Source organism: Rhinolophus sinicus, chromosome 14, assembly GCF_057876585.1.
Source record: "Rhinolophus sinicus isolate RSI-liver-muscle chromosome 14, RSI-T2T, whole genome shotgun sequence".
Lineage (NCBI taxonomy): Eukaryota > Metazoa > Chordata > Mammalia > Chiroptera > Rhinolophidae > Rhinolophus > Rhinolophus sinicus.
Window position 1 is genome coordinate 15,298,138 of NC_142514.1, and position 27,263 is coordinate 15,325,400.

The window sequence follows — 27,263 nt, forward strand, 5'->3', positions numbered from 1 at the left end:
AGACAGAGGAGAGGGGATAGGGGTGGGGACAGAGAACAGAGTGATGGAGGGACCCAAGGATACAGGATGACATTCAGAGAGCTGAAGGAAAGAGGGGCAGGGATGGCGGCCAGAGATGGGGACCAAGAACTGAGAAATGAGTATCAGAGAGAACAGGTCAGGGTTTAGGGGAAGACAGGACTGGGGGGCAGGGAGTGAGTCTTGGAAGTGGCTGGGGGTGTGGGGGAGAAGGAAGGACAGCAGTCAGGGAGTAACAACTGGTGGGGAGCCAGCTTTTGTGGGCAGGAATGGGCAGCCTTGGGAGGGAGGGGCTGGCAGAGGAACTGAGGCAAGCAAGGCCTGAAGAGCAGGGTCTCGTCCAGGGGCAAGATCCAGGGGAAGGGAGCAGGAGCGGGGGTTGTGAACTGAACAGTCAGGACCAATAGTCTGGGAGGCGACCACCTGGTGGTGGGAGGGGGCAAGGAAAGCTGGGAGGGGCGCTCATCAGACTCTCCAACACCCAGGGTATCACACCTACACACAGGATGCTGTCCTGCATTCTGCTCCCTGCCCCAGCCCCGACCCTGGACCTTCTTGCTGCCCAGAGGAAGCCGGCCTGGTGCTCTGTGCAGGATCCCTGCGGACGTCCTGGGTCCAGAGCTGGTCTCACCCTGGCAGAATGAACTTCCAGATATGAGGGAGCTCCAGAGCTGGTGTTCCTCATCCACGCTCAGATGTACCAGAGATCCACTCCACACACATGAACAGCTCATGGAGATACAGCTGAAGCTGTATGAACACACGGACGCTCATTGGGATTCATACACGTAGACCCAGGCCTATAGAGACTCACATGCACGAACAGCCCCCCTTCCACCCACTGTCAGATGCACAGATATGCAGATAGTACACGTGTGCACACACATATGTGTGCAGATGCGTGCACTTGAAAATATGCACATCCTTGGGCGGACACCACATATAAGGAGACCTCAAACCTGCATTCATGCCCACAGAAGTGGGTGTGCACAGAATAAACGCACATAGACATAGATAAACTCATAGCCTCCAATGAATCAGGGGCCTCACAGGGAGCAGGGACCATAGCGGGGGACCAGAGAGGTGAGATGGCACGCGTGTGGGTAAAGATGAAGTGCAGGTTCCTGGACACCAGAAGGGGGGAGAGGGAGAGTATGGGAAAGGGCACGAGAGGCCTGGGGGCTCCCGGAGCTGCTGCCTGAGAAGACAGATTTCTCAGGGTTGGAAGGAAGGGGCAGCTTCTTACCCCAGCAGGCGTCTGAGGGAACCCACATCAAGGCTGTGGGCTTCCGGCAGTGCACGGTCAATTCCTTGATGCAACTCTGTTCTTGGAGAGGAGCCAACACCCTCCAGAATCACAAGCTGGTGAATGCCAGAGCCCCCTGGGGAGGGGAGTTTGGGAAGGACAGACCATTGGCCTGGGAAAAAGAACTTACCAGGATGGGCAACAGTTGGGGAAGAGGCAAGATCCACAGAGAGACAGGCGGGGAAGTCAGTGCAGGATGGAGGGAGGCACTGTCCAAGGGCCCGTCTGCACCAGTCCAGTCAATGCAGCAGGGTACCCATAGCCCAGCACGGGTGACCCACGCAGGTGGGACAGCCATTGGTGGGGACCTAGGGCATGGGTTGCATGTGGGACAGCTAGGAGTCCCTTCCAGCATTGACCCTGGTCTGGCGCAAAGCCAGGACCAGCCAGGGAAGACTTTTGGAACTTGAGGAGGGGGCTCTGTTTATAGCTGGGGTCCTGCAAAAATGACAGTGCCCCAGGCTGGCCAGGTGCCCCTACACCAGGTCCCTCCCAGGGGGAGGGCCCTATACCTGCAGAGATCGCCCACCCCCACCTCCCTCTCCCCCCCTGCAGCAGCCCCATGAGACTCGCAGCCCTTTATCACTCTTTGGGGTGATCTCAGGGGTATTCACGTCCTGGCTGACATCCCCTGGCCACCCTGAATTCTCCAGCCTCACCATCATGCGCTGTGTCCTCAGGGAATGTAAATCAATTTAAGTATTAGTCTCAGCGAAATGGAATGGGGGAAGGTGATGATGCTGGAGAAAAAAAGAAATTGCACAGTGCCTTCCACAGTCGAACAGGAGAGGCTTAGGAATTATCTGTGCTTCTCAGAGCAAGAGAGGGACCCTTTTGATGCCCTAGAACAGCTGGGAGAGGTAGGCCAGAAGGGATGCCTGTGGACAGCTCACAGATGAGGAAACTGAGGCAGAGAGGGTTTAAGTGGTGTGCTTCATTGAAAGCCCTGAGAGACCATCGAGTCCAACCCTTACATTTGCAAGTGGGGAGACAGGCCCATAGAGGGGAATTGACGTCACAGATGTGACAGGCCCACAGTCCGGCAGTGCAAGAGGCAGGAGAGAGCCCAGCCCTGGTGACCAGAAGGGTCTGAATCTGCACGGGGACTCAGGCCCAGGCCGGACGGGCCTGACGCTGGAATTCTCTCCAGCCCTCATCAAACCTCCTGTAGGCCTGGAGCTTCCCCATGAGAGAGACACTGTGTCGTTCCCCCCCCCACACACACACACACACACACAGGAGAGGACATGAGGTAAGGAAGAGGGAGACAGAGGGAGTGGAGAGGAAGGGAGGGACAGAGAGGGGTCTGGAAGGAATTGGAACAAGCAGACCTGGAATCCTATAGTTCTTCCTGAATCCGATAAAATTGACTTTTGACTTATCTCTGGTTTATCTGAGCCCCCTGGCTCGCTGATCAAAAATTCATTGCAAATGTGGGGGAGCTTCCCAGGGGAGCGAAGGGTCTGGAAAGGGGGGTCTGCAGGCGACTGCCCCTAGAGTCAGGGTGCTTCAGGGGGAGGGGTCCAAGTGGGATGTTCACCCAGATGCCCCTGGCGTAGGGGTGGGTCTGAGCTGCGTGGAGAATGGGCCCTTCTGCTCTGAGACCCTGTCTGGGATGTGGGTTGGTGTGGGGGAGCCCACAGGTCCCCTTCCCCACCCTGTCCCCAAACTGGTCTGGGGGAAACCGCAGTGCGGCCCCCTCCCCCTCCCACCAGGCAGCAGGAGAGAGCTGCCTGACCCAGTTTTCTCTCCATTGCCTGAGAGGGAGGGAGGGAGGCGGGAAGGCTTCTCTGCCTGGCATGGGGCTGGCTCTGGGAGAGGAGATCCCTTTGCGGACACTGGCTCCATCCCCTGATCCTACCTGGCCTCTGGGGACCCAGGGAGGAGCACAGAGCCCCCTCCCTGGTTCTGCAAACCCTCTCTCTAGCTGGCCTCCTCCTCCCTGACAATGGGGTGGGGAGGGTGAGAAGAAGAGGAAATCAGCAAATAAGAGCATCCTCATTCCAACATTTCCTGAGGACACTTGTCTCCATCTTTGAGGGGCAGGCACAGAGCAGTGCAAATCTCAGGCAGAAGGATGCCAGCCTTCCTTCTGGAAAGTTCCAGAAGGGCCCAAGCTTTAACCCTCTGTGACCTGCCCAAGCCTGCGGATCGGGTTAGTTGGAAGCCGGTGATTGCTGGCTGGGGGAGGGAGGTACATGGAAGAGAGAGTGAAATGGAAAGCTGTGGGACTATGGAGCCAAAAGCTCTCACACAACTCTCATTAGATAGAGCAAAGGAAGCAGGGGACCAGAGGGGTGAAGGGACTTACCCAAGGACACCTAGCAGTTAGAGACAAAGCAGGGACTGAACCTTGGATTTCTTAACAGTTTAGGGTACCTCTGTCACTGTAAAGTGAGTGGGTGGGTCTGAGGACAAGGAGAGGCAGGAGGGGCAGGACTGAGGGAAAGGGAACTAGCTTTGGTAAGGCATTGACTCCAGGCTTTACCCTCGCCCACCCTTAGATATTATTATCCCCGTTTTACAGATGAGGAAATTGAGGTTCAGAGAAATGAAGGTCACTTCTCTGCTAAGGAGCTGTATTGAGATATGAGCCCAGAGATGTCTGACTCCAATGGCAGGCTCCGTTTTCTACTGTGAGGCTCTGGCTTAGAAAGTCTTGCTTTCTCACCAGTCCTCCTTCCCCACCATAGGCCCAGGCTGCCAGGGCTGGTGGCATTGTCTGTGGTTGCCGCAGCAGGTGCTGTAAATGCCAGCCCTGCCGGGTACAACTGTGGGCCTCTGGGGGCATTCCTGAACTTCCCCAAGGCTCAGTGTTTTCATCCGTAAAGTGGAGATAAGAATGAACACCTTTTGCGTTTGTTGTGCAGGTCACAGACGAGGCATCTCAAACTCTTCCTGTAGAACCCAGCACATAGTAGGTGCTCACCAAGAGGCAGCTCTTACTTTTCTAAATCCCTCCATGCCAGATGTGCACAGAGGACCTACTAGGTGCCAAGCATCTCCTGGGGGAGGTACACTGATGATTGTAAAGCTGGTGCCCGTCCTCTGCGGGGAGGTCTGACCTCACAGTGTGAATGCCATCATGTCCCATGCGTGGGACAAGGGTCAGGTCATCTTCACAATCTCCTGTGAGACAGGAACCACTCTCACCCCCATTATTCTAGAGAGGAGGAAAGTAAGGTCAGAAGTAGACGGGACTTGCCCGGGGACACGCAGCCCCTAAGTGGCAGAGCTGGGTTGTGATGCAGGCCTCCCAGGCGACTGAGTGCATCTCTCTATCCCACTGCACCCCCACTCGGAGCAGCCGGGCGCGCCGAGCAGCTTGTGTTCTGGGAGTTGAGATGGTGTTTTGACCGAGATGGTGGAGGATGTCTTCGGGGAAGAGAGAAAACTTGAACTGAGCTTTGGTGGACAAGTGAAGTGAGAAAGGACACAAAGATCTGGAGCCCACCTGTTGGGGGCCGAGAGCTGACCAGTGTGGCTGGGTCAGGCTGCTCTTGAGCAACTAGGGAAGGCGGTCCCAGGCGTCTGATGTGCTCTTGTCTCTTGTTTTGCAGTGAACTTGCTGGACACGTCAGCCATCCACGGGGACTGGGGCTGGCTCACGTATCCAGCTCACGGGGTAAGTGATGGGCAGTGGGGCCAGCGTCAGCCCTTTGTGAGCAGAGAGAGTTTGCAACTCACCAAGAAAGCAGAGGCCCAGAGAGGTGAAGGGACTTACCCAAGGACACACAGCAGTTAGAGATACCACACAGCTGATTTCTTAATAGTTGAGTGCTAGCAGAGCCTTGGGATTACAGAACCAGCCCTGGAGCTGGGCTCCCGATTCTTCATGTCTGAGGCCCTAGATATGGGACCCTCACGTCTGTGTCCTGGGCCTACGCATTCAGGATATGCCATGGCAAGACCCAGGATAGCCTAAGACACATCAGTGTCGAGGAACAGGGCCAGGAAGGGCTGCATCCAGCCTTTCACCACTTCAGGATTGGTCCCCTCCCTCACAGCTGCCCTACCCTCACCAGGGGATGCCCGGAGCCCCAAAGCCCCCGCTTGCTTCCCTTTTCCATCAGAACCACCTGGGTGGCGTTGCCAACCCCCACTGTGGCCAAGCCCCCAGGCCCATCTGGCCTCTGTGGTGATCCTGGGCTCAGCCCATCAGGTCCCTGTGGGTCATGTGCTCATGGGCGACACCCCCTCCCACCCTCCTGGGGAGTGGGCGTGGCAGCTCCTTGTCCCCCCACTTCTCTTACCCAAATCCCAGGGGGTGAGGCAGTAAAGCCAACGCAAGCCCGTGAGCCTAGTGGGATCCTGGCTCTGCCATCGACAAGCTGGGTTGCCCTGGGTCACCGCTTCACCTCCCTGAGTCTCAGTTTCCCTGTCTAGAAAGGGATGAGCATATGATGACGTGGGGGGGTTTGCTGCGAGGGGGAGGGGAGATGCTGCAGCGTCTTGGCCCTGTGCCTGGCACACAGTGACCTCACTAAATGTATGACTGTCATGATCGTGCTTATTAGTGTGCGTTATGGTTATAGCTCACATAAATTTCCTCCCACAAATGTGCTCAGAAACACACACATCCCCGCCGTCGGCACGAGCACGTCATTTACACACGATTTCTTCCATGAATCCTTCAGCTTCTGTGGCTCTAGGGACAGAGGGATAGTATTAATAATGATAATGACACTAAGTTCATATTTGTGCAGGGAGTATTTCTGTACTTTGCGGTAGGGTTTTCATCCAGGCTGTTTGTGGCCTGTGGCTGAGGTCAGGGCAGAGCCTTGCTCTTCTCGCTAGGTAGCCTTGTCCCCAGCAGCAGGAAGCTGCGTCCACTGTCATCAGCTCCCACGCACCAGGCTTCAGGCAGCTGGAGGGGCAAGCCCTGGGGGCCTGAGAACCAGAAGGGAACCCCTCCTCTGCCTGAGGACATCTTGGGGGCTCCCTTTACCTCCCCGGGCCTCTCCCTGTGTGTACCCCAGATGGCGACCTCGCAGGGGATGAGCATGAGTGAGAAAGCCCACTATGTCAATGGGAGGGGGTTGACCCACGAGGAGGCGACTGGCTGGGTCAGCATTTCCCCTGAGACCCAGCAGCTGGGAAGGAGTGGACCTGGCCCCACATTGGCTCTGGGTGTCTTTGTCCCTTTGTTCCACTCAGATCTTAGGACTTGGTTTTTAGAGTAACAAGGAGTGATAAGGATTTTAAGCCGGCGAGGAACATGACCAAACTTGTGTTTGGGACGATCGTTCTGGCAATCTAAGGTTCTGTTGTTTGCAGCACGCTGTAAAGCATGGCGCAGAGTTATCTCATTTCATTTGGGAGTTAGAACAAATAAAAACTTATTCTCATAGCTCTTAACAATTCATTTAATCCCCACTAGCAATCCTGCCGGTAGGTACAGCCGCCCTGTTTCAGAGGTGAGGAAACTGAGGCTCAGCAGTAGGAGATAACTTGCCCACCCAGGCAGTCTCCCCGTGATGGACTGGAACTCAGATCTCTGAGCCCAGAGCCCGCGTTGAGTCCCTTCTGCCCTCTTTGGTCTCTGTCCTCATTGTGACAGCGTGGGAGATAACCCTGCATTGTCCACTGAACCAGGGGCCACCTCCTGTCTGTATGAGGCCTGGAGATCAGGCTTATTTAGAGAGGGAGGAAGGCTGGATGAGACCCCTGGTTCCCGGACTCTAGACCTTGAACCTGTGCCAGGCTAGCAGCTGCAACATGCAGATGCTCTTATGCAGGGGTTCTGGGGAGGGGCCTGGGGCTCTTTGGTTAAATAAGCTTTCCAGGGGATTCTCTCCCAGGGTGGGGAGACTTGGGAGATAGTACTTGAGGGTCTGTCCACCTCTCTGGTCCTTGTACCCTGGGTCCAAGGGTAATCCAGGGCGGTTTCCAGCATCAGCAAACTTATCAGATTGTCAGGCAGGCTAAGAGCCTAAAGGCCAAGGTGCTGGGTCTGGATGCACCGGTGCTCTGCCGTCTCTAATCTTGACTCAGGCAAGTCCCTTACCTTGCCTCCACCTCCTCGTTTATAACATGGCGACAGTCACAACCTGCTCCATGCAGTTGTCACCTATGAGATGATGCATGAAAAGGACAGTTTACCAGTGAGCAACTGGAAGTTCTGAGAGGTTAAGCATCTCTGCTAAGGGCCGGGGAAGTCTGGCCCCAGAACCCATGCTTTTAACCAGGCTGTGCCCCTCTCCTTGCATCCCTCCCTCCACACACTGGTATACGCGGGCCACCTCTGGTGAATTAACAGCTGCCTTACATGAGAGGACACATTCCTTTCTATTGTCTCACTTGACCCTCACCACCCCCTGGTGTAGATGGAACATCAGGCTTTATCTACATGGGTTTACGTATGAGAAGCCCAAGGCTCAAAAACGGGATGGGATACACCCAGGGCTGCACAGCTGGTTCACTGCATTCGGCTCCAGGAAGAAGACAGTTCCAGAGCAATGGTGGGGGTTGAGGGAAGAGTGTGCCAGGGGCTCGAGAGGCAGCTGGGGTGGGAGTGGTACCCGGCACGAGGTGGGTTACCCCAGGTAGAGAACAGGACTGATTCTACCTTTGCACCAGCCTCCGGGAATTTGTGCCACTGTGGGTGTCCGCAGTAGCCCTGGGGCTGGCAGGGCTAGGTCAGGCCGTTGGCACTGGTGGGGCAGCTGAGCAGACTCAGATAGAGCTGATTAATTTATCTCAGTGCCTGGCAGGAAACAGACCGGCAGCAGCCGGCGGGCTCTTTGGTGCTCCATTAATTGTGACAATGTTTTTAACCCCAGATGTGACACAACACTGCCCAGAGGCCCCGGCTGCAGTGTGGGGGTGCAGGGCGGGGGTCCTCTTGGGGTGGGGTTGCAGGAGGCATGATCTCTTTCAGGTGAAGCGGGCACACCCTGCACGTCTTCCCTGGCGGTCCCAGAGGCAGGGACAGATGGGCTGGGAAGATGCTGCCAGCTCAGCATCATGTCAGTCCCGTTCCTCAGGTGCCTTCCTGTGCCAGACCCAAGCTAAGCACTTTGCAGACTTCTTCTCCCTTCGTACTTGGAAGCCTTGCTGGAGTCGGCCTGTCTGAGCCCCATTTTACAGATGAGGGTACTGAGGGTCTACCTGGCCAAGATGAGATGAGACAGGGGCTTTTGTCAGGCAGGAAACTTGAGATGCATGTGGGTCCCCACTCTAGCACTTGTGGAACAGCTCAGGACTCCGTGGATTCTCAGAGCATCACAAGGAGTGGTCTCTACCTTCCTCCCACCCCTGCTTAAGTAATAGCATCTGGTTCAAGGACAATTGCACGTACAGGCCCAAGAGAGAAGACCAAGGCGCTGCATCTCTAGTGGAGCCGGGACAGGGACCCAGAGCCTGTCCCCTCCATCTTCCCTCAGCCCCCAGCCCTTCCTCAGGGCCCTCAGGAGTCCCTGAATTCAGCCCAACAATGACTGCTCCTGGCCAACCAGCCTTCTGCAGCTGAGGAAGCTAGGGCCCAGAGAGGAGCTGCGATTCGCCCAAGGTCTCACAGCAGGTTGGAGACCGAGCCAGCTCATTTCTTCTAGCTCATTTCTCAACACTGCATCTTCAACATGACTCTTCTGTGTCCAAACTGGGCTGTTTGGTGCTTGCTGAACATGGCTTACAGTTGCTTGTCTCTTGGAGCCCTTTCCTCCCAGCCCTGCCAGAGGTTCCTTCCTGCTTCAATTTCACAGGAAGTTTTGCCTGCGCCCTGGATGCCCGCTCCCTTTGGCATGTCACTCTGTACCACCTTGTCTGTGAGCTGGACTGTGAAGCATTTGTGGGCGGGACATATTTATGGTGTATTTCTGTCTTTAAGTTGTGGTCCAATACACATAGCATAAAATTTACCACCTTAGCTATTAATATTTTTAAGTGTGCAGTTTAGTGGTATTAAGTACATTCACATTGTTGTGTGACCACCATCACCACCATCCGTCTCCAGAAACTTTTTCGTTTTCCCAGACTGAAACTTCTGTACCCATTAAACTATAATTCCCCATTCCCCTCTCCCCCCAACCCCTGGCAACCACCATTCTACTTTCTGTCTCGATGAATCTGACTGCTCTAAGTACCTCATATGAGTGGAATCATGTGTCTTTGTCCTTTTGTATCTGGTTTATTTCACTTTGTGTACTGTCCTCAGGGCTCATTCATGTTGTAGCATGTGTTGGTATTTCATTCTTTTTTAAGGCTGAATATTATGCCATTGTGTGGATAGAGCACATTTTGTTTATCCATTCATCTGTTGATGGACACGTATGTTTCCACCTTTTGGCTGCTATGAGTGTGGGTGTGCAGATATCTGTTTGAGTCCCTACTTTCATTTCTTTTTCTGAGTGTACATCCATAAGTGGGATTGCTGAACCATATGGTAATTCTATGTTTAATTTTTGAGGAGCTGCCATACTGTTTTCCAGAGTGGCTGCACCATTTTACATCCCCACCCACGGTGCATGGAGGTCCCAGTTTCTCCACATCCTCACCAACACTTGTTTTTTCCTGTTGTTTTGATAATAGCTAATGGTGTAAAGTGGTATCGTATTGTGCTTTTGATTTCCCTGACGATTAGTGGTGTTGATCATTTCCATGTGCTATTTAGCCATCTGTATATCTTCGGAGAAATGTCTATTCAGCCCTTTGCCCATTTTTAAATAAGTTTGTTTGTATTTTGGTTGTTGAGTTGTAGGACTTCTTTACATATTCTGGATATCAATCTCTTATCAGATATATGATTAGCACATGTTTTCTTCCATTCCATCTGTTGTCATTTCCTCTGTTGATAGTATCTGGTATATTTCTGAATCTGATACCTGGCCAGCACCTGGCACAGAAGCAATCACATTCAACTTTCCCACATCGTGGCACTCTCTTGAGTGGGACTCCAGCCAGCTCAGGAGCCCCCAGCCCTAGGTGGAGGCCAGAGGGACCATCACGCACAGTAGGGCAGAAAGAATCCATCTATCAAATACTGAACTAGCACCAATTCAGGGGGTGCTGCTGAAGGAAGTGAGGTGGGGTGCAACAGGGTCATGTTCGTGCATTAGATTCCTCTGACTGCTGATAACGGAAACTGGACCAGTAGGCTCGCTGACTTCCCTAGCACGTCCCCTGACTCTGGGAGTGACGGGAGAAGCCACATATAAAAGAAACAAGGTCAGAGCTTTGTAGCTTTGGCACCAGTTCCAGTCCTGGCTCCATCACTCACTAGTTATGTGACCTCAGCCATGTGGCTCATATGTCTGAGCCTCTATTTGCTCATCCATAAACAGGCAAACAAATAACCCTTCCCCAGAAGGATGTGGCGCTCTGTGAGAGCACATCTGTCGCGTGCCTGGCATCTGGCAGCTATGATAATCCACTAGACAGTCAGGTCCTCCAGGCTGGAGAATGTTCCATCTTCTACCCCTGGATGCCCCCAGAACAGTGCATGTTGCTTGTGGTCAGGGTAACTGACAAAGAGGGCTTGGTGCTGGCTCTCATTTTAGCTGCCTGTGCTCTCTCTGCCGCAGTGGGACTCCATCAACGAGGTGGACGAGTCCTTCCGGCCCATCCACACGTACCAGGTGTGCAACGTCATGAGCCCCAACCAGAACAACTGGCTGCGCACCAGCTGGGTGCCCCGCGATGGCGCCCGGCGCGTCTACGCCGAGATCAAGTTCACCCTGCGTGACTGTAACAGCATGCCTGGCGTGCTGGGCACCTGCAAGGAGACCTTCAACCTCTACTACCTGGAGTCGGACCGCGACCTGGGCGCCAGCACACAGGAAAGCCAGTTCCTCAAAATTGACACCATTGCAGCCGATGAGAGCTTCACGGGCGCTGACCTGGGCGTGCGACGCCTGAAGCTCAACACGGAAGTGCGTGGTGTGGGCCCCCTCAGCAAGCGCGGCTTCTATCTGGCCTTCCAGGACATCGGGGCCTGCCTCGCCATCCTGTCCCTCCGCATCTACTACAAGAAGTGCCCCACCATGGTGCGCAACCTGGCCGCCTTCTCGGAGGCGGTGACAGGGGCTGACTCATCGTCGCTGGTGGAGGTGCGCGGCCAGTGTGTGCGGCACTCAGAGGAGCGGGACACGCCCAAGATGTACTGCAGTGCCGAGGGCGAGTGGCTGGTGCCCATTGGCAAGTGTGTGTGCAGCGCTGGCTATGAGGAGCGGCGGGATGCCTGTGTGGGTGAGTGCGCCACGCGGGGGCGGGCTGGCAGGAGGGCAGGTCTGGGCAGAGCTGCCAGGGTGTGCGTGGGGCGGTGGCATCGTCACAGATGTCTGGGGGGCAGGTGCACACAGCACCTGGGAACCTCCACTGTTCCTGTGTCAGCAAATACACCAGGCCACCTGTGTGTGTGTTGGGGTGCCAGGAAGGAAACACACTACAGCCAGGTGGTATGCCCCGTGGGCATTATGGAGAGGTACGCTTACGGGCAGCTGTGTGAGTGAGTGTACTACTGGATACATACCTGTGTTAGGGAACAACACTGTGAGCTAACTTAGGTCTGCATTGTTCTAAGCACTTTTTCCCATATTAACTCATTTAATCCCCACAACTACCCTATGGAATAGAAACTGCTACTCTTCTGGTTTTATAGACCAGGAGACTGAGGCACAGAGAGGCAGAGCAACTTGCCCAAGGTCACACAGCTAGAAAGTGGCAGAGCTATGATGTGAACCCAGAAGTCTGGCTACAGAGTCCATGCTCTAAACCACTAAGCCTCTGACCTGTGCATGGAGGGAAGTGGCACCAGGCCATGGGTGAGTGAGTGCAGTACAGGGCCATCATGAAGGTGTGCAGGCAGGTTCTGAAGCAGGCTGTGTTTGTTCAGGGGAACTTATGTAGGGACCTGTGGGAGAGGACAGCCGAAGCACCTGTTCCCGTGGGTGTAATTCTAAGGCTCCCAGGTCAGAGGCCGGGAGCAGGGCCCAGACCTCAGGCTGTGTGCACGTGTGTGTGATCAGCAGACCGCCATGTGGGGCAGCGCGGCTGAGCACTGGGAGAGCTGGCGTGGACAGACAGCTGGTGCCCCAGCTGTTCCCAGTGTCGGCCTGGTTGCCCTCTGCCCTTCCTTGGCCTCCCTGGGGGCTGGATACATGGCAGCACAGCCACTCAGCACAGTGAAGCCTGCTGTTAGGGCTGCTGGTTCTCCCGGGGGAGGAGGATGTTCCATTGCAGGGATGAGAGAAACGAGGGCCTGTCCCCCGACAGCCTTAGTGAAAACTGGTGTAGGGGCCTGTCAACCACTCGGAATAGCCTTCTAGCCCTCTGCTGCTACCACAGAGGCCTCAAACCCCAGGGAGTGGGCACGTCAGGGCCCCTCAGCACCATTCCTCTGCCCCGAGCAGGCAGGAAAGGACCCTCGGTGCTTACAGGATGGAGCAGGGCACAGGCTGACAATTTCAGATGATACACAAGCTCATTCTCTGGGACAGGATCTTCCATCCAGCCTCCAGGCCCTTTCTGGCCCCTCTCTGGGGCTCCCTAGTTTCTTTCAGAAATCTTTCTTCACATTCCCAACTTCTATGAGTCTTTACCTCTCCTGAACCCAAAACCCCAAAGCACCTTCTGTGACATTTACCTGTTTCTGGGTTTGTTCTACCCTCTGTGGCCCAGTGTGCCAGGCTCCCCTGGTCTCCAGCCTCTCCTGGTTCTTATCACAGACATCCCTGTACTTCTCAGCTCCCTGCTGGGCAATAAAAATAACAGACATCCCTATTGCCTTTACGGCTTGCAAAAGGATTCCTCACATATCGGTTCATTTGCTCATTGGAGCAAGGCAGGTATTATCATTCCATTTTACAGATGGGGAAACTGAGGCTCGGGAGGTAGTGTTGCCTGCTGAGCTCTCATAGCTGGTGAGAGGTGGAGCCGGGACCTGTGTCAGTTCTGTTTTGCTCTGAGCCAGACATAGGCTTTTAACCTATCCTTGGCCCTCCCCTACTGTGTTCCCTGCCCGAGCTGGCTCCTAACGTCTCCTCATTCTGATGGGGATAATCAAGTGCCTTAGCGACAACTTTTCAAGTGTTTTCCGTGCGCTAGGCACTTTAATAAGCGCTTTTTATGCATCATAGTAGTTACTTGTTAAGTGTCCCAGGCACTGGCGATATAAGCACAGGGAGTTCACGTAGTTTCTCATCCTTACAATAGTCCTCTAAGCTCGGTATCATATCCCCATCTTACAGATGAAAGAAACTGAGCCCCCTCAACTGAAGTCACAGAGGAGAGATCTGATCCCAGGGTGTCTCACTCCAGAGCCCTGAACTGCTTCCTCTAGTCACAAAGCGCCCTGCTGAGCCCCACTTCCCTCCTCCCTGGGTAACATTCAGACAGTAACTGGTACACAGGCTGGTGGAGATCTGCTCAAGGTCGGTTGCTGCCCCCAACTCTGGATTTAGCCAGTGAGCACAAGCGACTCACTTGCTTATCCAGAGTGAACTGAGACACTTGTCTGTAGGAGGGAGACTGGTCCTCCTGACTTTGGGGTGGGGGCTTCACTCAGGGTCTTGGGAATTGTCCCAGCCTCCCTGTTTGACAGAGGCGGGAAGTGGAGCTCAGAGAGGGAATGTGTCTTGCCCAAGGTCCCATAGCATGTCAAGGGCAGGATTCTTGGTGGAAACGTCAACGCCTGGACGGCAGAATCTCCTGGGGCTGGGTGAGAGCAAGACTACTCTCATTTCCTGGCACTGCTGGCATATTAATAAAAAATAATAAACGCCAAAGCAGGGTTAGGGAATTGCAGCATATTTTGAATTTTATGTCTAAATCACAACATCAGTTTGCCAGTTGTAAGATAATTACAGGTTTTATAAAAAAATATGAATTCGTAGTACACTGTAGGCAGTGAGGTTCCAGGACAGAATGCCAGTTTTCAGTCGCACGAGGAGAGACTTCTCTCAGCCCTGTCAGTGGGCTTCTCTGATTGTCTGTGTAACCTCCCTTGAGGAAGCAACACAAGTCCAGTACTGAAGTCCCCAGTGGGAGGCCCAGGCCAATATCCCCCATTTCCACCCACTCTTTGGGTAGCTTGAGAGTGGGGAGGATGGGGGCCAACCAGGAGCTGGGGGCAGATGGGGGTGCCTTTCTTGGGCTACTTGAGGGGGGGGTCCTCTCGAAGCTGCAGCCCCCCACTACCCAACCTGAATGGGACCTCCTGAGTTCATGGAGCCCACAACCCTCTCCGTTGGACCGTTCTCTCTGAGCAAACAGTTGAGGAGAGAAAGGGGTCCTGACTGACTCAGCCCTGAGCAACCCCCACCCCTCCTTCTAGTGCTAGAAGGGATCCAGGGCTTGGGCCTGCCGTGGGGGCCAGGCCCACAGTGACAGCCACCTCCCAGTCTCCTGGTTCCCTCTCACTGTTTCTGCCCTCGCAGCACCTCTCAGAAGTGGCTGAGGAGCCCTCGATTTTACAGAGAAGACCATAGAGCCCAGGAAAAGGGACCTTCCCGGTCACAGGGCTCTTTAGAGGCCTTACTGAGACTGTCCTCAGGCCTCAGAAACCCACAGAAGAATGTCAGAGCCACATAGAACTGGTCCAGTTTACCAGGGGGGAAATGGAGGCCCAGAGAGGTGAAGTGACTGGCCCAAGGGCACCCAGCTAGGAGTGGTTGATTGAATCCCAAATCTCTCAACTTCCCCAACCGGGAAGCTCCCCAGGCCTCACAGTTCCTGACCCGGTGACCTCCCCCCGCACCTGGCAGCACACCCCTCTCCCCACTGCAGAGAGGGTGAGGCCCGCAGAACATCACCCACAGGAGCAGTAGCCCGTCTGAAGTCCCAGTTGCCGTCCTTCCTATCACCTGGACACAGAACATAAATCACCCTCCACGGCCCTAATCATCTTTCTATAAATATCGGAGTCTCACTTCGGAGGGGGGAGCATGAATGGCAAGCTCTTTTGCCTCCTGACTGTGTTTAAAATCTGATTTAGAATTAATTTCCTTTGGTCGTCCACCGGCGGACACCTTATTTGTCAAACCTCAAGCTCTTCACAGGGGGAGAGGAGAAAGGTAGCTGGGGCCTCGGGCAGCTGCCGGCCTGACAGACGGCCTGGGCAAGGTGCCCTCGGCAGGGGCAGGAGCCCCTCCTGGCCCAATGCCCGACACGGGGCCCACGCAATCTCCGGAAGCACCCTGGGTCGATGGTTAGGGCCAGGCCACAGCCCAGAGCTGCTCCATCTGTCTCGGCCATTAATTCCCGGCTCTGCCTCCAGGTCTCTGGGCTCTCCGAGGCCTGGTGATTAGTATTCTTATTAAAGACTATTTTATTTCATTGCGCGGATTAATCTGGCCTTGACACGTTGGAGCCATATGGGTATTAGTGGAGCATGTGAGAAATGCCCACGGGTGAGCGGCAGAACGGCAGGGCCATCTCGAAGCCCCAGACAGGTGTTGAGAGGCTTGTGGGGGAAAGATCCCCGCTCCCGAGGCTCCCCCACCTAGGTTTGCATTCTGGCTCCGGGAACCTAGGGCAAGACACTCAAGCTCTCTGAGCCTCTGTTTCCTTTCTGTCAAACAGATGTATTAATGAAGACACATAGAATTGTAATAATAAATGCCAGGCACCGTCCTGGCATGAATTCATGTGTATTCACTCACACCATCCTCACAACAGCCCTACGAGCTCCCATTGTACAGAGGAGGAAGCTGAGGCCCAGCAACTTGCTGTGTCCCTCAGCCTAGGTGAAGCAGGTAGACAAGAGGAACCCATGCAGCCTGCTCCCACGGTTCTGCTCATAACTGACAGGAACTAGATGAACTCTGAACAGTGGGGGACTGGGGGAATGAGTGCTGTCACGTTGTGCTTCGTTCGTGCCACACATCACACCAGGATGTCACCTCCCGTGTCATGGTCGGCCCCTCACTGCTCTGAAAGCTCCTCTAGAGCAGGACCAGCTCCTATTTAGCTCAGGTCTATAGAAGCTCCGTAAATTTGGGGGAAGGAATAAATGAGGGACGGAATAAGCAAACAGCCCCTGAGAAGCTAAGCAACGCGGATCCGATAATTATAGTGAGGTTTACTGTCATTCAGCTCGAGAACAGATTCATGAATATTTGCTGATAAAGTGCCAAGCTGGCTTTCTGGGGTCAGAAGGAAGCTCTTAGGCTGTGCTCAGGACTGGACCTCCTGGGGGGCTTCTGGGAAAAAGAGATGAGATCACCGTGTGTCAAATAGGAGCCCCCACAACTCCCAGGTCCTGGCCCCCAGTCAGGCCTGAGCCCTCCTGGGGTCTCCCCAGTGGGGGAGGGAAGTGTCTCAAAACCGAGGCACGTTTTCCTCGACTCCCCGACCCCTTCTGGCTCTACGGCCTCTGAGTCTCGGAAGCAATTTAAGGATTGCTCCCAATTTTAGGTTTTCTCTCAAGTTAGAAATTTACAAATTTAACCTGATTTTAGCTATTATAATACATACAATTTTTAAAAAAAATATGACAGGTTGTCTTTTCCAATGAAGCTTCTCTGAAGCATTGAGTTTTCCAGAACAAGACTTCAGTGAGGAGAGACTCCAGGGAGCTTCTTGATGGCCTCTGTTGCACAGGAGTTCAGTTCTGTGGGTGGGGCTGGGAGCTGCCCAGCTGGGTGGCATTTGTTCCCCCTGACCGCCTGGGGCCTCCGCCCAGAGCAGGTAATGGTGGGATTAGCCCACTTTGAAAACTCCCACCTGCATTGGCAACTTCTGGGCCAGACACTACTAACTTTGAGATGAATGTGGCAGCCCTGGGCCTTGATTAGCAAGGGTCTGCCCACAAGGACCTTATGGTCGAGGAGGAGGGTCAAACACACAGGTAAATAAGTACAGCCATAGTGTCACAGGTGATGAGACTGAGCAGGGACTGCGGAAGTAGGGAAGGGGGTGTTCACTTCTGGGGGAGGAGGGGTGAGTACATGCGGAGAGATCCAGAAAAGCTTCATCGTAAGGATGGTTAACATGAATCTTAAAAAGAGTTCTACAGGTTGACCAAGGAGAAAAGGCATCCCAGGAAGAAGGCATAGCACGTGAAAAGGCCCCAAGGAGGGAACAACCTGCTGAGGATGGAGAATGACAAAGCCTGAGGATGGGGAGGGAGAGGGGCTGTGAAGGAGGCTGCAGGGAGGGCTTTGAATGCCAGGCTTTATTGTTTAGGCCGTGGGGAGCCCATGGGGATTTGAACTGGCAGTGACAGAAGTGTCGTTTTAGGGAGCTCCTCAGCCTAGAGGATTCCCCACTCCCTGCACAGATGACTTGCTCTTGTCCTTTAGGTCACAGCTCAATATCCTGTCCTCAAGGGGGAGGTAGCTCCTCCCACTACCTGCACTTTGCCAAATCATCCTCTTTATTTCCTTCTGGGAAATGATCACAGCCTGTTTACTGTGTGTCCCTCCACCCCACCCCTACCCCCCCATCCCCAAATGCCACTCCTTGAGAGCAGAGACCATGTGGGTCTTGTTTGTTGGTGGCTGTCTCTGGCACCCAGATGAGTGCCTGGCACAGAGCAGACAGGCACTCACAGATACAGGTGGAATGAATGGTGATCACGCAGTCAGCAGGGCTTGGGGAGGAAGGGCTGGAGGCCGGGTATGGAGGCTGCTGCGGTCATCCAGGTGAGAAATGAGGCAGAGGCTGGAGAGGGCCAGATGCGAGACAAGTCAGTCCCAGCCACAGTGATGGTGGTGCGGGGTCTGGGAGGGGTGGGACCTGCAATTCCTGGATGGTCAGTATCGCATGGGGAACTTATAAAACACAGACTCCCAATCCTCCCCCCCCCCATACACACACACACACACACACACACACACACACACACACTGTCCTTCTAACTTATCACATGAGTCTCTTTTTCAGTCACATTTCCACCTACTCTCATTCCCTGTCCAGTTTTCATGTCCCACCCAAGTGACATCCCTGGGGATTTGGCTCCCCTTTGATTCTTAGCCTCTTGGCCCCTGTCCCCAAGGCTGGTGTCTTACTCAAGACCAGTGTCCTGTGAGACAGGGCCTTGGCAGGAGGGACTGTTGGAGGAGGGGCTCTTCGACTCTGAGGCTCAGACTCAAGTGTCACAGTCCCAGCCTTAGTTCTGCCCTCAACTTGCTGTGCAACCCTGAGTAAGTCACAGGTCCTCTCTGTGCTTCAGTCCCTCCCTCTGCAAATGAAGGTAGGACTAGGTGATGCTGAAGGTCTGTCCATTGGGGGATCCCCACCCTCAGGAATCCCTGGGTCAGAGGGAGAGCTGTCCCCAGGGCCCACCATGGTGGCCCAGCTGGCTTACCTACAGCCACCTTCTCTTCCACAGCTTGTGAGCTGGGCTTCTACAAGTCGGCCCCTGGGGACCAGCTCTGTGCCCGCTGCCCTCCTCATAGCCACTCTGTAGCCCCTGCAGCCCAGACCTGCCGCTGTGACCTCAGCTACTACCGTGCAGCCCTGGACCCACCCTCTGCAGCCTGCACCCGTGAGTACCACCCCTGGACCCCAGAGCCTTCGAGACTAGGCCAAGATCCTGTGCTCGGTGCCACAGTTCTCTGTGGGTAAGGCAGGGACAGGTGGCTCTCTTGGGCCAGGGGCAGTCTGGGAAAGAAGGTGATTCTGACCCCTCAGTGGTGGCCTTGACCTCCCACCTCTTGTCATATGTCACCTGCCATCTCTCCAGGGAAATGTCTCCTTCTCCTTTGGTCTTGCCTCTCTGAAGGGCAAACAGGAACTGGATTCATGCCCTTCTAAGCCCTGGGTGGCTTTGGTCATCTCATGTCCCAGTGGTGAGTGGTGCCAGTGTCCTGGGGCTGGGGTAGACAAGCCAGGAGGTTTGCCCATGAGGCAAGGGGGGTGTCAGAGGAGCCCCCCCTTCACCATCATCCTTGGTGAACTGGTTGGGGGTTGGGAGTCTGTGGTTGGAGCTGCTGAATGCTGGGAACGGCCTTAGTGTGTGCTGTGTGTGTGTATGAGTGTGTATAGAGTGTGTATGGCTGTCTGCGTGGATGACAGCACGTGTGTCTGAGTCTGTGTGTGCCCTGGGATGCTTAAGGCAATTGTGTGACTTATGTGCCTGTGTCAGCAGCTGCTCCTTCAGAAGATGCCTGCACGGTGTCTGTATGCCTGAGTGTGAGTGTGCAAGTATTTGTGCCCACATATATGAGGGTTTCTGGGGCATGTGTATGTGTGAGTGTGTGTGTGTGTGCACATCCGAGTACCTGTAGGGGACTCCTAAGTCCCCGTGGAGCTTGAACGAACATGCCTTGTGAGCTCGGCATGAGCACACCTGGCCCTGCCTGGTGTGTGCCTGGAGCAGGTGTTGTACATGCGTGCCCTGGTTACCTGAGGGGACTCCAAAGGAGTCTGCGCTGAGTCTGCAGGGCTGCGTGACTGTCTTGGCTTTCTGCTGACAACGGCTCCTCCATTGCCTCCTGTCCCCTGGCCTGAAGGGGACTTAAACCCTCCCACCCCAGCTGGGGAGGGGCTGCAAGCAGCTCAGCCCACCCCAGTTGCCAACTGGGCTCTTGTGGTGGGGTGAGGGGTACTTCACACAGTTCTGACTGATTTTGCCCCAGACTTTCCCCCAGCCTGCTCCCCATCTGCCCCTCCCCCACCTCCATTACCACCCAGCCGCAGGCTCCCTGCACATGCACATGGCAAGTGAGGGTCCAAGTGTATTCACACAAACACACGCACACTCCTCTCCCTCTACTGTTCTGCCCGGACCTGTGCATTTCCTCAGGTGGGACCCGCCAGGGCAGAAAGGATAGCTGAGTGACATGGTGACAACTGTGGGCTCCTCGACACTTGCACTCAGCTGGCTGGACTCTGGTTTTTCTCCAAATTCACAATTCAGGTTCTAGAAATCTTAGGACTGCAAAAGACTGGGCTGTTAGTATTCCATACCCGTCAGATTCTAAGATTCACTACCATGTTTCCCCGAAAATAACACCAAACAGGAAAAGAAGCCCTAGCACGATTTTGCAGGATGACATCCCCTGAACATAAGCCCTAATGTGTCTTTTAGAGCAAAACTTAGTATAAGACCCGGTCTTATTTTCGGGGAAACACGGTATGATTCTGAGATTCTACAATTCTATTTTCTTAAGATGTAAGATTGCCTCCCTGGGACTCTGAGAGTTGGAATTCTGAGGCCCAAGCGTCTCCACACACCCCCGCCCCCCACCCAGGCCCTCCTGGCTCGAATCCCCACGCCAGGGGCCTACCCTGGCCCCATCCCTCTCTCCAAAGTCCTTGTGCTGCCCAGAGTGGGGCTAACATCTGGGGGGAGGAAGGGGCTGGGGACACCCCGCTGGGCTTCCGGGTTCCTTTATTCTGCTCCACCCGGAAGCTCAGTGGCATGTACATGAAATGCAGCACAAAGGGTTAAGGAATAGAGTGGGGGACACAAATGATGGGGGCGAGGCCCACCCAGAGGGGCTGCTTTGGGCACCTGCCAGGGCTGTGCGGTCTCTCTCTGCCTCTGGATGAAAACGTTGGGAAGCATAAACCCCAGATGTCTGTGGTCCTGCAGGAGGAATGGGGGCTTAGCGTTCTGTGCCCAGATGCTGACACTGTGGTCCTAGTCCAGTGGCAGAGACACACTGCCTCTGCCTGAGGAGCTGGCAGAGGAGAGAGTAGGTGTGACCTTATCCTTCGGGAGGCCCAGATATATCATGGAGGAGCCCTGGCCTGGTGATGGGAGACTGGACCAGCCCAAATAAATACCCTCCACCCCACCTGTCGTTCTCTGCTGCCCAGGGCCACCGTCAGCACCCGTGAATCTGATCTCCAGCGTGAATGGAACCTCCGTGACCCTGGAGTGGGCCCCGCCACTGGACCCGGGCGGCCGCAGCGACGTCACGTACAACGCCGTGTGCCGCCGCTGCCCCTGGGCGTTGGGTCACTGCGAGTCCTGCGGGAGTGGCACCCGCTTTGTGCCCCAGCAGACGAGCCTGGTACAGGCCAGCCTGCTGGTGGCCAACCTGCTGGCCCACATGAACTACTCCTTCTGGATCGAGGCTGTCAACGGTGTGTCAGACCTGAGCCCCGAACCCCGCCCGGTCGCAGTCGTCAACATCACCACGAACCAGGCAGGTAGGCGGAGACGCTCCGTCCCCCAGCTCCCCCCCACCCCTCGCTCTCTCGGGCTCAGAGCGCTGCCACAGGCTTGCTGGGGCCTTTTGGGCTAGTGCCTGTCTCTCTGGTCCTGCCCTGTCCACCAGGACCTAAAGCTCCCGGATCCCTTAGAAAAGTGCAACACGACCTATGATCCGAAAGCAAAGAGGCAGGCAGTTGTGGCCAGGATAGGCCTGGGTTCCAGAACTTTCCCTCTCTGCCTCTGTGTCCTCCCGGGTGCACTAGAATTAATATAACCTGCCTCAGGTACTGTGATAACGCTTAAATGAAGGAAATGAAAATGCTTAGCCCAGCACCTGGCCCATGGTCCATACTCAATAAATGTCATTAAAAAAATGAAATCACTCTGATTATTACTTTCCAGAATAGCTGCCACTGCTGCCCGGGATAGAGTTGGTCTCACTGGTTTGGGCAACAGCCAGCCATTTATCTATCTGTTTCTAGCCAGTTGTTGGGCTAAATTTAGCCCTGGCACCTCTTTCTTCCCAAATTCTGGAGGTCGGACCGGTCAAGTGGTAGCCTGCCCCAAGAGCCCTCGGAGGCACCTCCTCTGTCAACAGCTACCCTAGTACATGCCCTGGACCCCTACATCTCCTCACCCTGTGTCCTCCACACCACGTGTGCCCAGCAGACACTACTCCCACCACGTCACAGAGGAGGAATCTAAGGTGCAGAGTGCCACCCAGTGTCACCACATAGGAAGTAGCAGAGTCAGAATTCGAACCCATGTCTGTCTCAATCCCAAGTGAAACAGGCCTCCCTTTTCTGAGCCCAGGGCACCCCCACCCTAATGCCACAGCTTCGTCCATTCAAGAGACTCTGTCATTCGACCAGCATTTATGGAGCACCACTGAGTGTCAAGCTCTGTGCTCAGTGCTGGTGACGCAATGAGGAACAGACTTCCGTACCCAGCGCTTGGGGCCCTGACTTAACCACTTGTTGCTAGGGCAACTGACACAGGTGGCTGGCTGGCCAGCGTGGAGGGTGAAGCAGAGAACCCAGCAGCATTCCAGCACTGTTCAATACGCTCCGTCATTAAAAAGAAAAACTCTCCCCTGACCTCACGCTCCCTTCCAGCCCCTGGACCATCTCTCTTCACATGAGAATTTTGTGAAAGGGCTTCTGTGCGGCCTCATCTGCACTCTGTCCTCTGGGCCTCTTCCAGCAACTCCAGTCAGGCGTCTTGCCCCACTGGTGTACAGAAACTCAACACCCCCAGGTGGTGTGGGCACTTCTCTCTCTGTGTTTCTTTCCCCCTTCTTGGAAGGGACACTTTTCTCTTGCCTTCCATGTCCTGGCCCACGCCCCGTTTTCTGTTTCCATCTCTGCCAGCCCCTCATCTCTAAACAACCTCCAAAAGCAGGAGAACCCTGGGCTCTTGTTTACCCAGATCCATCTTTTCTGAGTGACCTTCTCAAGACCCACAACTTGGATTCCACTTTCATGCTGACATCCCCAAATTTATGTCACCAGCGCAGCCCTCTCCCCTGAGGTCCAGTTGCCTATTCCCATCTCCACTCAGATGTGTTTTAGACAACCCTCCCAAACCTGCACCTCCCACAGACCCCCCATTTTAGGACTTGACACCACCACTTACGGGGTTGCTCAAGCCCCAAACCCTTGATTCCCTGAGGCCCCATCCACCCATCCCCCAGCCAGTCCCCTTGGGTCTCCATTCAGCATGACCTTCTCTACACTCGGTCTCCCCACCCCCACCATCTAGCTTAGTCTGCTCAGATTGCCATAACAAAATACCATAGACTGGGGGCCTTAAACCACAGACATTTATTGCTCAAGTTCTAGAGGCCGGAAGTCCTCGATCAAGGTGCTGGCCGATTTGGGTCGTTCCTGGTGAGAACCCTCATCCTGGTGTGTAGATAGCTGCCTTCTGGCTGTGTCCTCATGTGGGAGGGAGGGAGGGAGGGAGAGAGGGAGAGAGAGAGAGAGAGAGAGAGAGAGAGAGAGAGAGAGAGAGAGAGAGAGAGAGAGAGATCTGGTGTCTTTTCTTATAAAGGCACTAATCCCACCATGAATGCCCCACTTCCTGACCTCATCTAAAACTAATTACCTCCTAAGGTCCCAGCTACAGGTACTATCATGTTGGGGGTTAGGGCTTCAGTATATGAATTTGGAGGGGTGGGGGTCAGAGGACACAATTACATCCATAGCACCAGCCATGTGTTGCCTGGTCAACCACAGGAGCCCCCTCTTACCTTGCCCCATAATTGGTTGTCACATCACATCCTGAATGAGCTTTAAAAATGTAGGTGAGGGTTCCCTTTTCTCCAGGACCTCTCCAACGCTCATTTCTAGTCTTACTTCTAATAGCCATATCAACAGGTGTGACATAGTATCTCATTGTGGTTTTGATTTGCAATGCCCTAATGACTAGTGATGTTGAGCATTTTTTCCTATATCTGTTGGCCATCTGTATACCTTCCTTGGAGAAGTGTCTATTCAGATCCTTTGCCCATTTTTTAATCAGATTGTTTTGTTGAGTTGTGTGAGTTCTTTACATAGATTGGATTTGAGCCCCTTATTGGAGATATCGTTTACAAATACCTTCTCCCATTCAGTTGGCTGCCTAAATTTATATAAGGTTGTTAACCAATGTTATCCCAATACATTTAATTTAAAAAAGAAAAAACCATAGGTGAGATCAGTTCATAGGGGAGCCCTTTAATATTTCAGCCTGAGCTCACAGAAAATTCAGACACCCACAGGGCCCCCGGACCCACATGACCCGCCCTTGGCTGCCTCTCTAGCCTCGCCCGGTCCACTCTTGCCTGGCACACCCCCTTCCAGCCACACGGGCCTCCGGGCCCCATCCTTGAACACACCAAGCCCTTCCCCTCCCTGGGCCTTGGCCTGGCATCTACATCACAGTGACATGCTCTCTCTGGGATGTTCCCGTGGCTGGTTCCTTCCATTCCCAGCTCAAATGGCATCCCTGACTCAGGGAGGCCCACCCTGGCCACCCCAAATAACGTGGCCCAGTTCCTTCCCGGCCCTTGTGGAGGGTCCTCTCCATCACAGCGCCCTCTTCATGTCTTGCGCGGTACTGCACCAACCTGTAATTACACATTGATTTGTTCTTATTTACTTTCTGCCTTCCTAAACTATCAGCTCCTGGAGGGCTGTCTTGGTCACTGCAGTGTCCCCAGGTCCTAGCCCGGTGCCTGGCCTGTGGTAGGCATTCAGGAAATCCCAGGGGCATGATTGAGTGGACGCCCACAGTGCTGGGGTGGGGGCCTGGGACGGACAAGAGCCCCAAACCAATGGTCAAGGTTTGCCCTCAGAGACCACTTGCTCCTCCCCCTCCCTTCACTTCTCCACAACCCCCCCTTTCCCTGGAGCCCCCACTGATTTCCCAGTCGACTTCCCTCCCACCTCGGAACCTCTGTGCCTGTCCCACTCATGACTGTTATTCTGGCTGCCGGTGTGTCCCTTGCATACAATGGTCTCATCTGAGCCTCACCTCCTCCTGGCAGGCGGTGCCTGCTAGCTGAGCTGCCCTCTGGATGGGGAAGCTGCAGCCACGAGACAGTCAGGGTCCCAGACAGCAAGAGAGGGGTCGGGCTGCGAACCCAGACCTGGGTCCCCGGCTGTGGTGTCTCCCCTGTGTCACACCCTCCCACTTGACTCTGGAATTGCTTCTTAATGTTTTTATCTCAGAGTCATCCACAACATTTTGGGGGCACTACTATGTGTGGTCCCTGCTTTCATGGAACTCCCAGGAGAGCTGAGGAGATAGGATGTCCAGATATGAGACAAGAGCTGGCTGTGGGGCAGGTGGGGGCCATGGGAGGTGCGGGGTGCGGGGTGAGCAGAGGGGAGGGAGGAGGCCTTCAGCTGGAGGCAGGGTGGAGAGGGCTGCAGCCCTGCAGGCCCTCCCTGTTTGGCCACGGCTGAGTCTCTGATACTTCCCAGCAGGATCACCTCTGGGATAAGTGCGCTGAACACAGGAGGGAGGGAGGGAGGGAATGTATGGATGAAGGAATGGGTGAATCTGTCGATGAGAAGGGCAAATGGGTGACCTCGTGTGACTGTGAGAATCCTTGAGCTGAATGGGCCAGGCTCAGCTCATGTACCTTCCTAAAGTCTCCAGAGCTACCCCAGTTATGCCTCCAAGCCCGGCAGTGAAGGTGCAGGTTCCTTCCATTCATCCCCTTCCTCCCTTCTCCTTTCCTTTCCTCCAAGCACTCCTTAGAGCGGCTCCATAGCAGGCTGGGGGCGGGAGACATGGAGATAAGAGACATTGGGTCATGGGGCCCCAGGGTGGACAAGAGTGGCTGCTTGCTGGGGCTGGGGGGGTCCTGCATTCACAGTGGAGGGGCCGGCCAGAGAGGAGGAAAAGGAGGCAGTGAAACCTGGGGCCATCAGGCCTTGTCTTGTCTGCCAGACCAGAGGCAGGCAGTGCAGACACCGGATGACTGACCAGGGCTGCAGCCTGTGATTTGCCAGGAGGATCAGAGGGGCTGGCTCTCCCGAGGCAGAGGCAGGACAGGGGGACTCCCAGGCAAGCCGGAGAGATAGGATGTCTCCAAGCTGAGCATGGCCCAAGCAGGGCCTGGGAAGGGGTGGGACAGGGGCCAGCAGATTATCACCCATCCGCCTACCTGACAGAGGCCGCCTCCCTCCCCTAGCCCCGTCCCAGGTGCTGGTGATCCGCCAGGAGCGGGCAGGGCAGACGAGCGTGTCACTGCTGTGGCAGGAGCCTGAACAGCCCAATGGCATCATCCTGGAGTACGAGATCAAATACTACGAGAAGGTACCGCACCTCAAGCAGGGAGGCAGGGGAAGGGGAACCAGGCAGGGGTGCCCCAGGCTGACTGCCCTTCCTGTGGACAGGACAAGGAGATGCAGAGCTACTCCACCCTCAAGGCTGTCACCACCAGGGCCACCGTCTCGGGCCTCAAGCCGGGCACCCGCTATGTGTTCCAGGTCCGAGCCCGCACCTCGGCAGGCTGCGGCCGATTCAGCCAGGCCATGGAGGTGGAGACTGGGAAACCCCGTGAGTGCAGGGAGCGGGGAGGGCAAGGGAGCCGGGCCAGGCCCTGGTGGTCAGTGGAAGGGCACTAGCTTGTGCTGAGCTGGTGCCTGTGCTGGGTCGGTAGTTTTACAGCTGACCAAAACTGGAGGCTCAGAGAAGGAAAGTGACTTGCCCAAGGAGACTGAGCTCATAACAGCCCATAAACATTGACTTTTACTGAACACCAGTGTGACTTGCAGGTGTCCTGATGCCCTTTGTCAGCAGGATAATCTGATCATTTTCCCAGAGACCCTCTAGTGAGTCAGCATTATCCACACCCCCATTTTTCAGACAGGGACGATGAGCGTCAGAGCAGTAAGGTGAATTGCCCAAGGTTACCCAGGAGAGCGGGAGTAATCCTGTGCCCTGGCCCCAGTATCTCCTTGCCCCCAGCCTCAGGACACTGGTTCTCACAGTGTAGTCCCTGCTGTCCCCCTGCAGGGCCCCGCTATGACACACGGACCATCGTCTGGATCTGCCTGACACTCATCACCGGCCTGGTCATGCTTCTGCTGCTGCTCATCTGCAAGAAGAGGTGGGTGGCCATGGCCCCAGCCACCTAAGCCGCTCTCTGGCGTGCGGTGCCTCCTGCCTGGCCCTGCCCTGTGCTGGGGGCCGGGCTCACTTACAGATGCACCTGTTCTTATTTACTCCTCCTCAGAAGGGACACTTTTCTGTTGCCTTCCCTGCCTCAGCCTGCCCCCTATTTTCCATCCACCTGTCTGGATTGTCCTCCATCTCTGGCAGCCCCTCCTCTCCGAACAATTTCTAAAGGCTGGGGGACCCTGGGCTCCTCCTAGACCCTCCTGTCTTTCCTGTTTACCC

At 55.0% G+C, this 27,263-nt stretch overlaps 1 protein-coding gene across 3 annotated transcripts in view; it reads left to right on the forward strand.

The window, feature by feature from the left end:
• EPHA8 (EPH receptor A8) overlaps nt 1-27,263 on the forward strand; it is a 38,733-nt gene that overhangs the window by 4,139 nt on the left and 7,331 nt on the right. For all 3 annotated transcript variants that reach the window (XM_088790458.1, XM_088790456.1, XM_088790457.1), the window contains exons 2-8: nt 4,885-4,949; nt 10,846-11,509; nt 18,594-18,749; nt 21,029-21,364; nt 26,053-26,177; nt 26,258-26,420; nt 26,880-26,973. In XM_088790458.1, coding sequence (XP_088646584.1) covers nt 10,912-11,509; nt 18,594-18,749; nt 21,029-21,364; nt 26,053-26,177; nt 26,258-26,420; nt 26,880-26,973 — 1,472 coding nt within the window. In that variant the 5' untranslated portion in view covers nt 4,885-4,949; nt 10,846-10,911. The remainder of the gene's footprint in view (nt 1-4,884; nt 4,950-10,845; nt 11,510-18,593; nt 18,750-21,028; nt 21,365-26,052; nt 26,178-26,257; nt 26,421-26,879; nt 26,974-27,263) is intronic.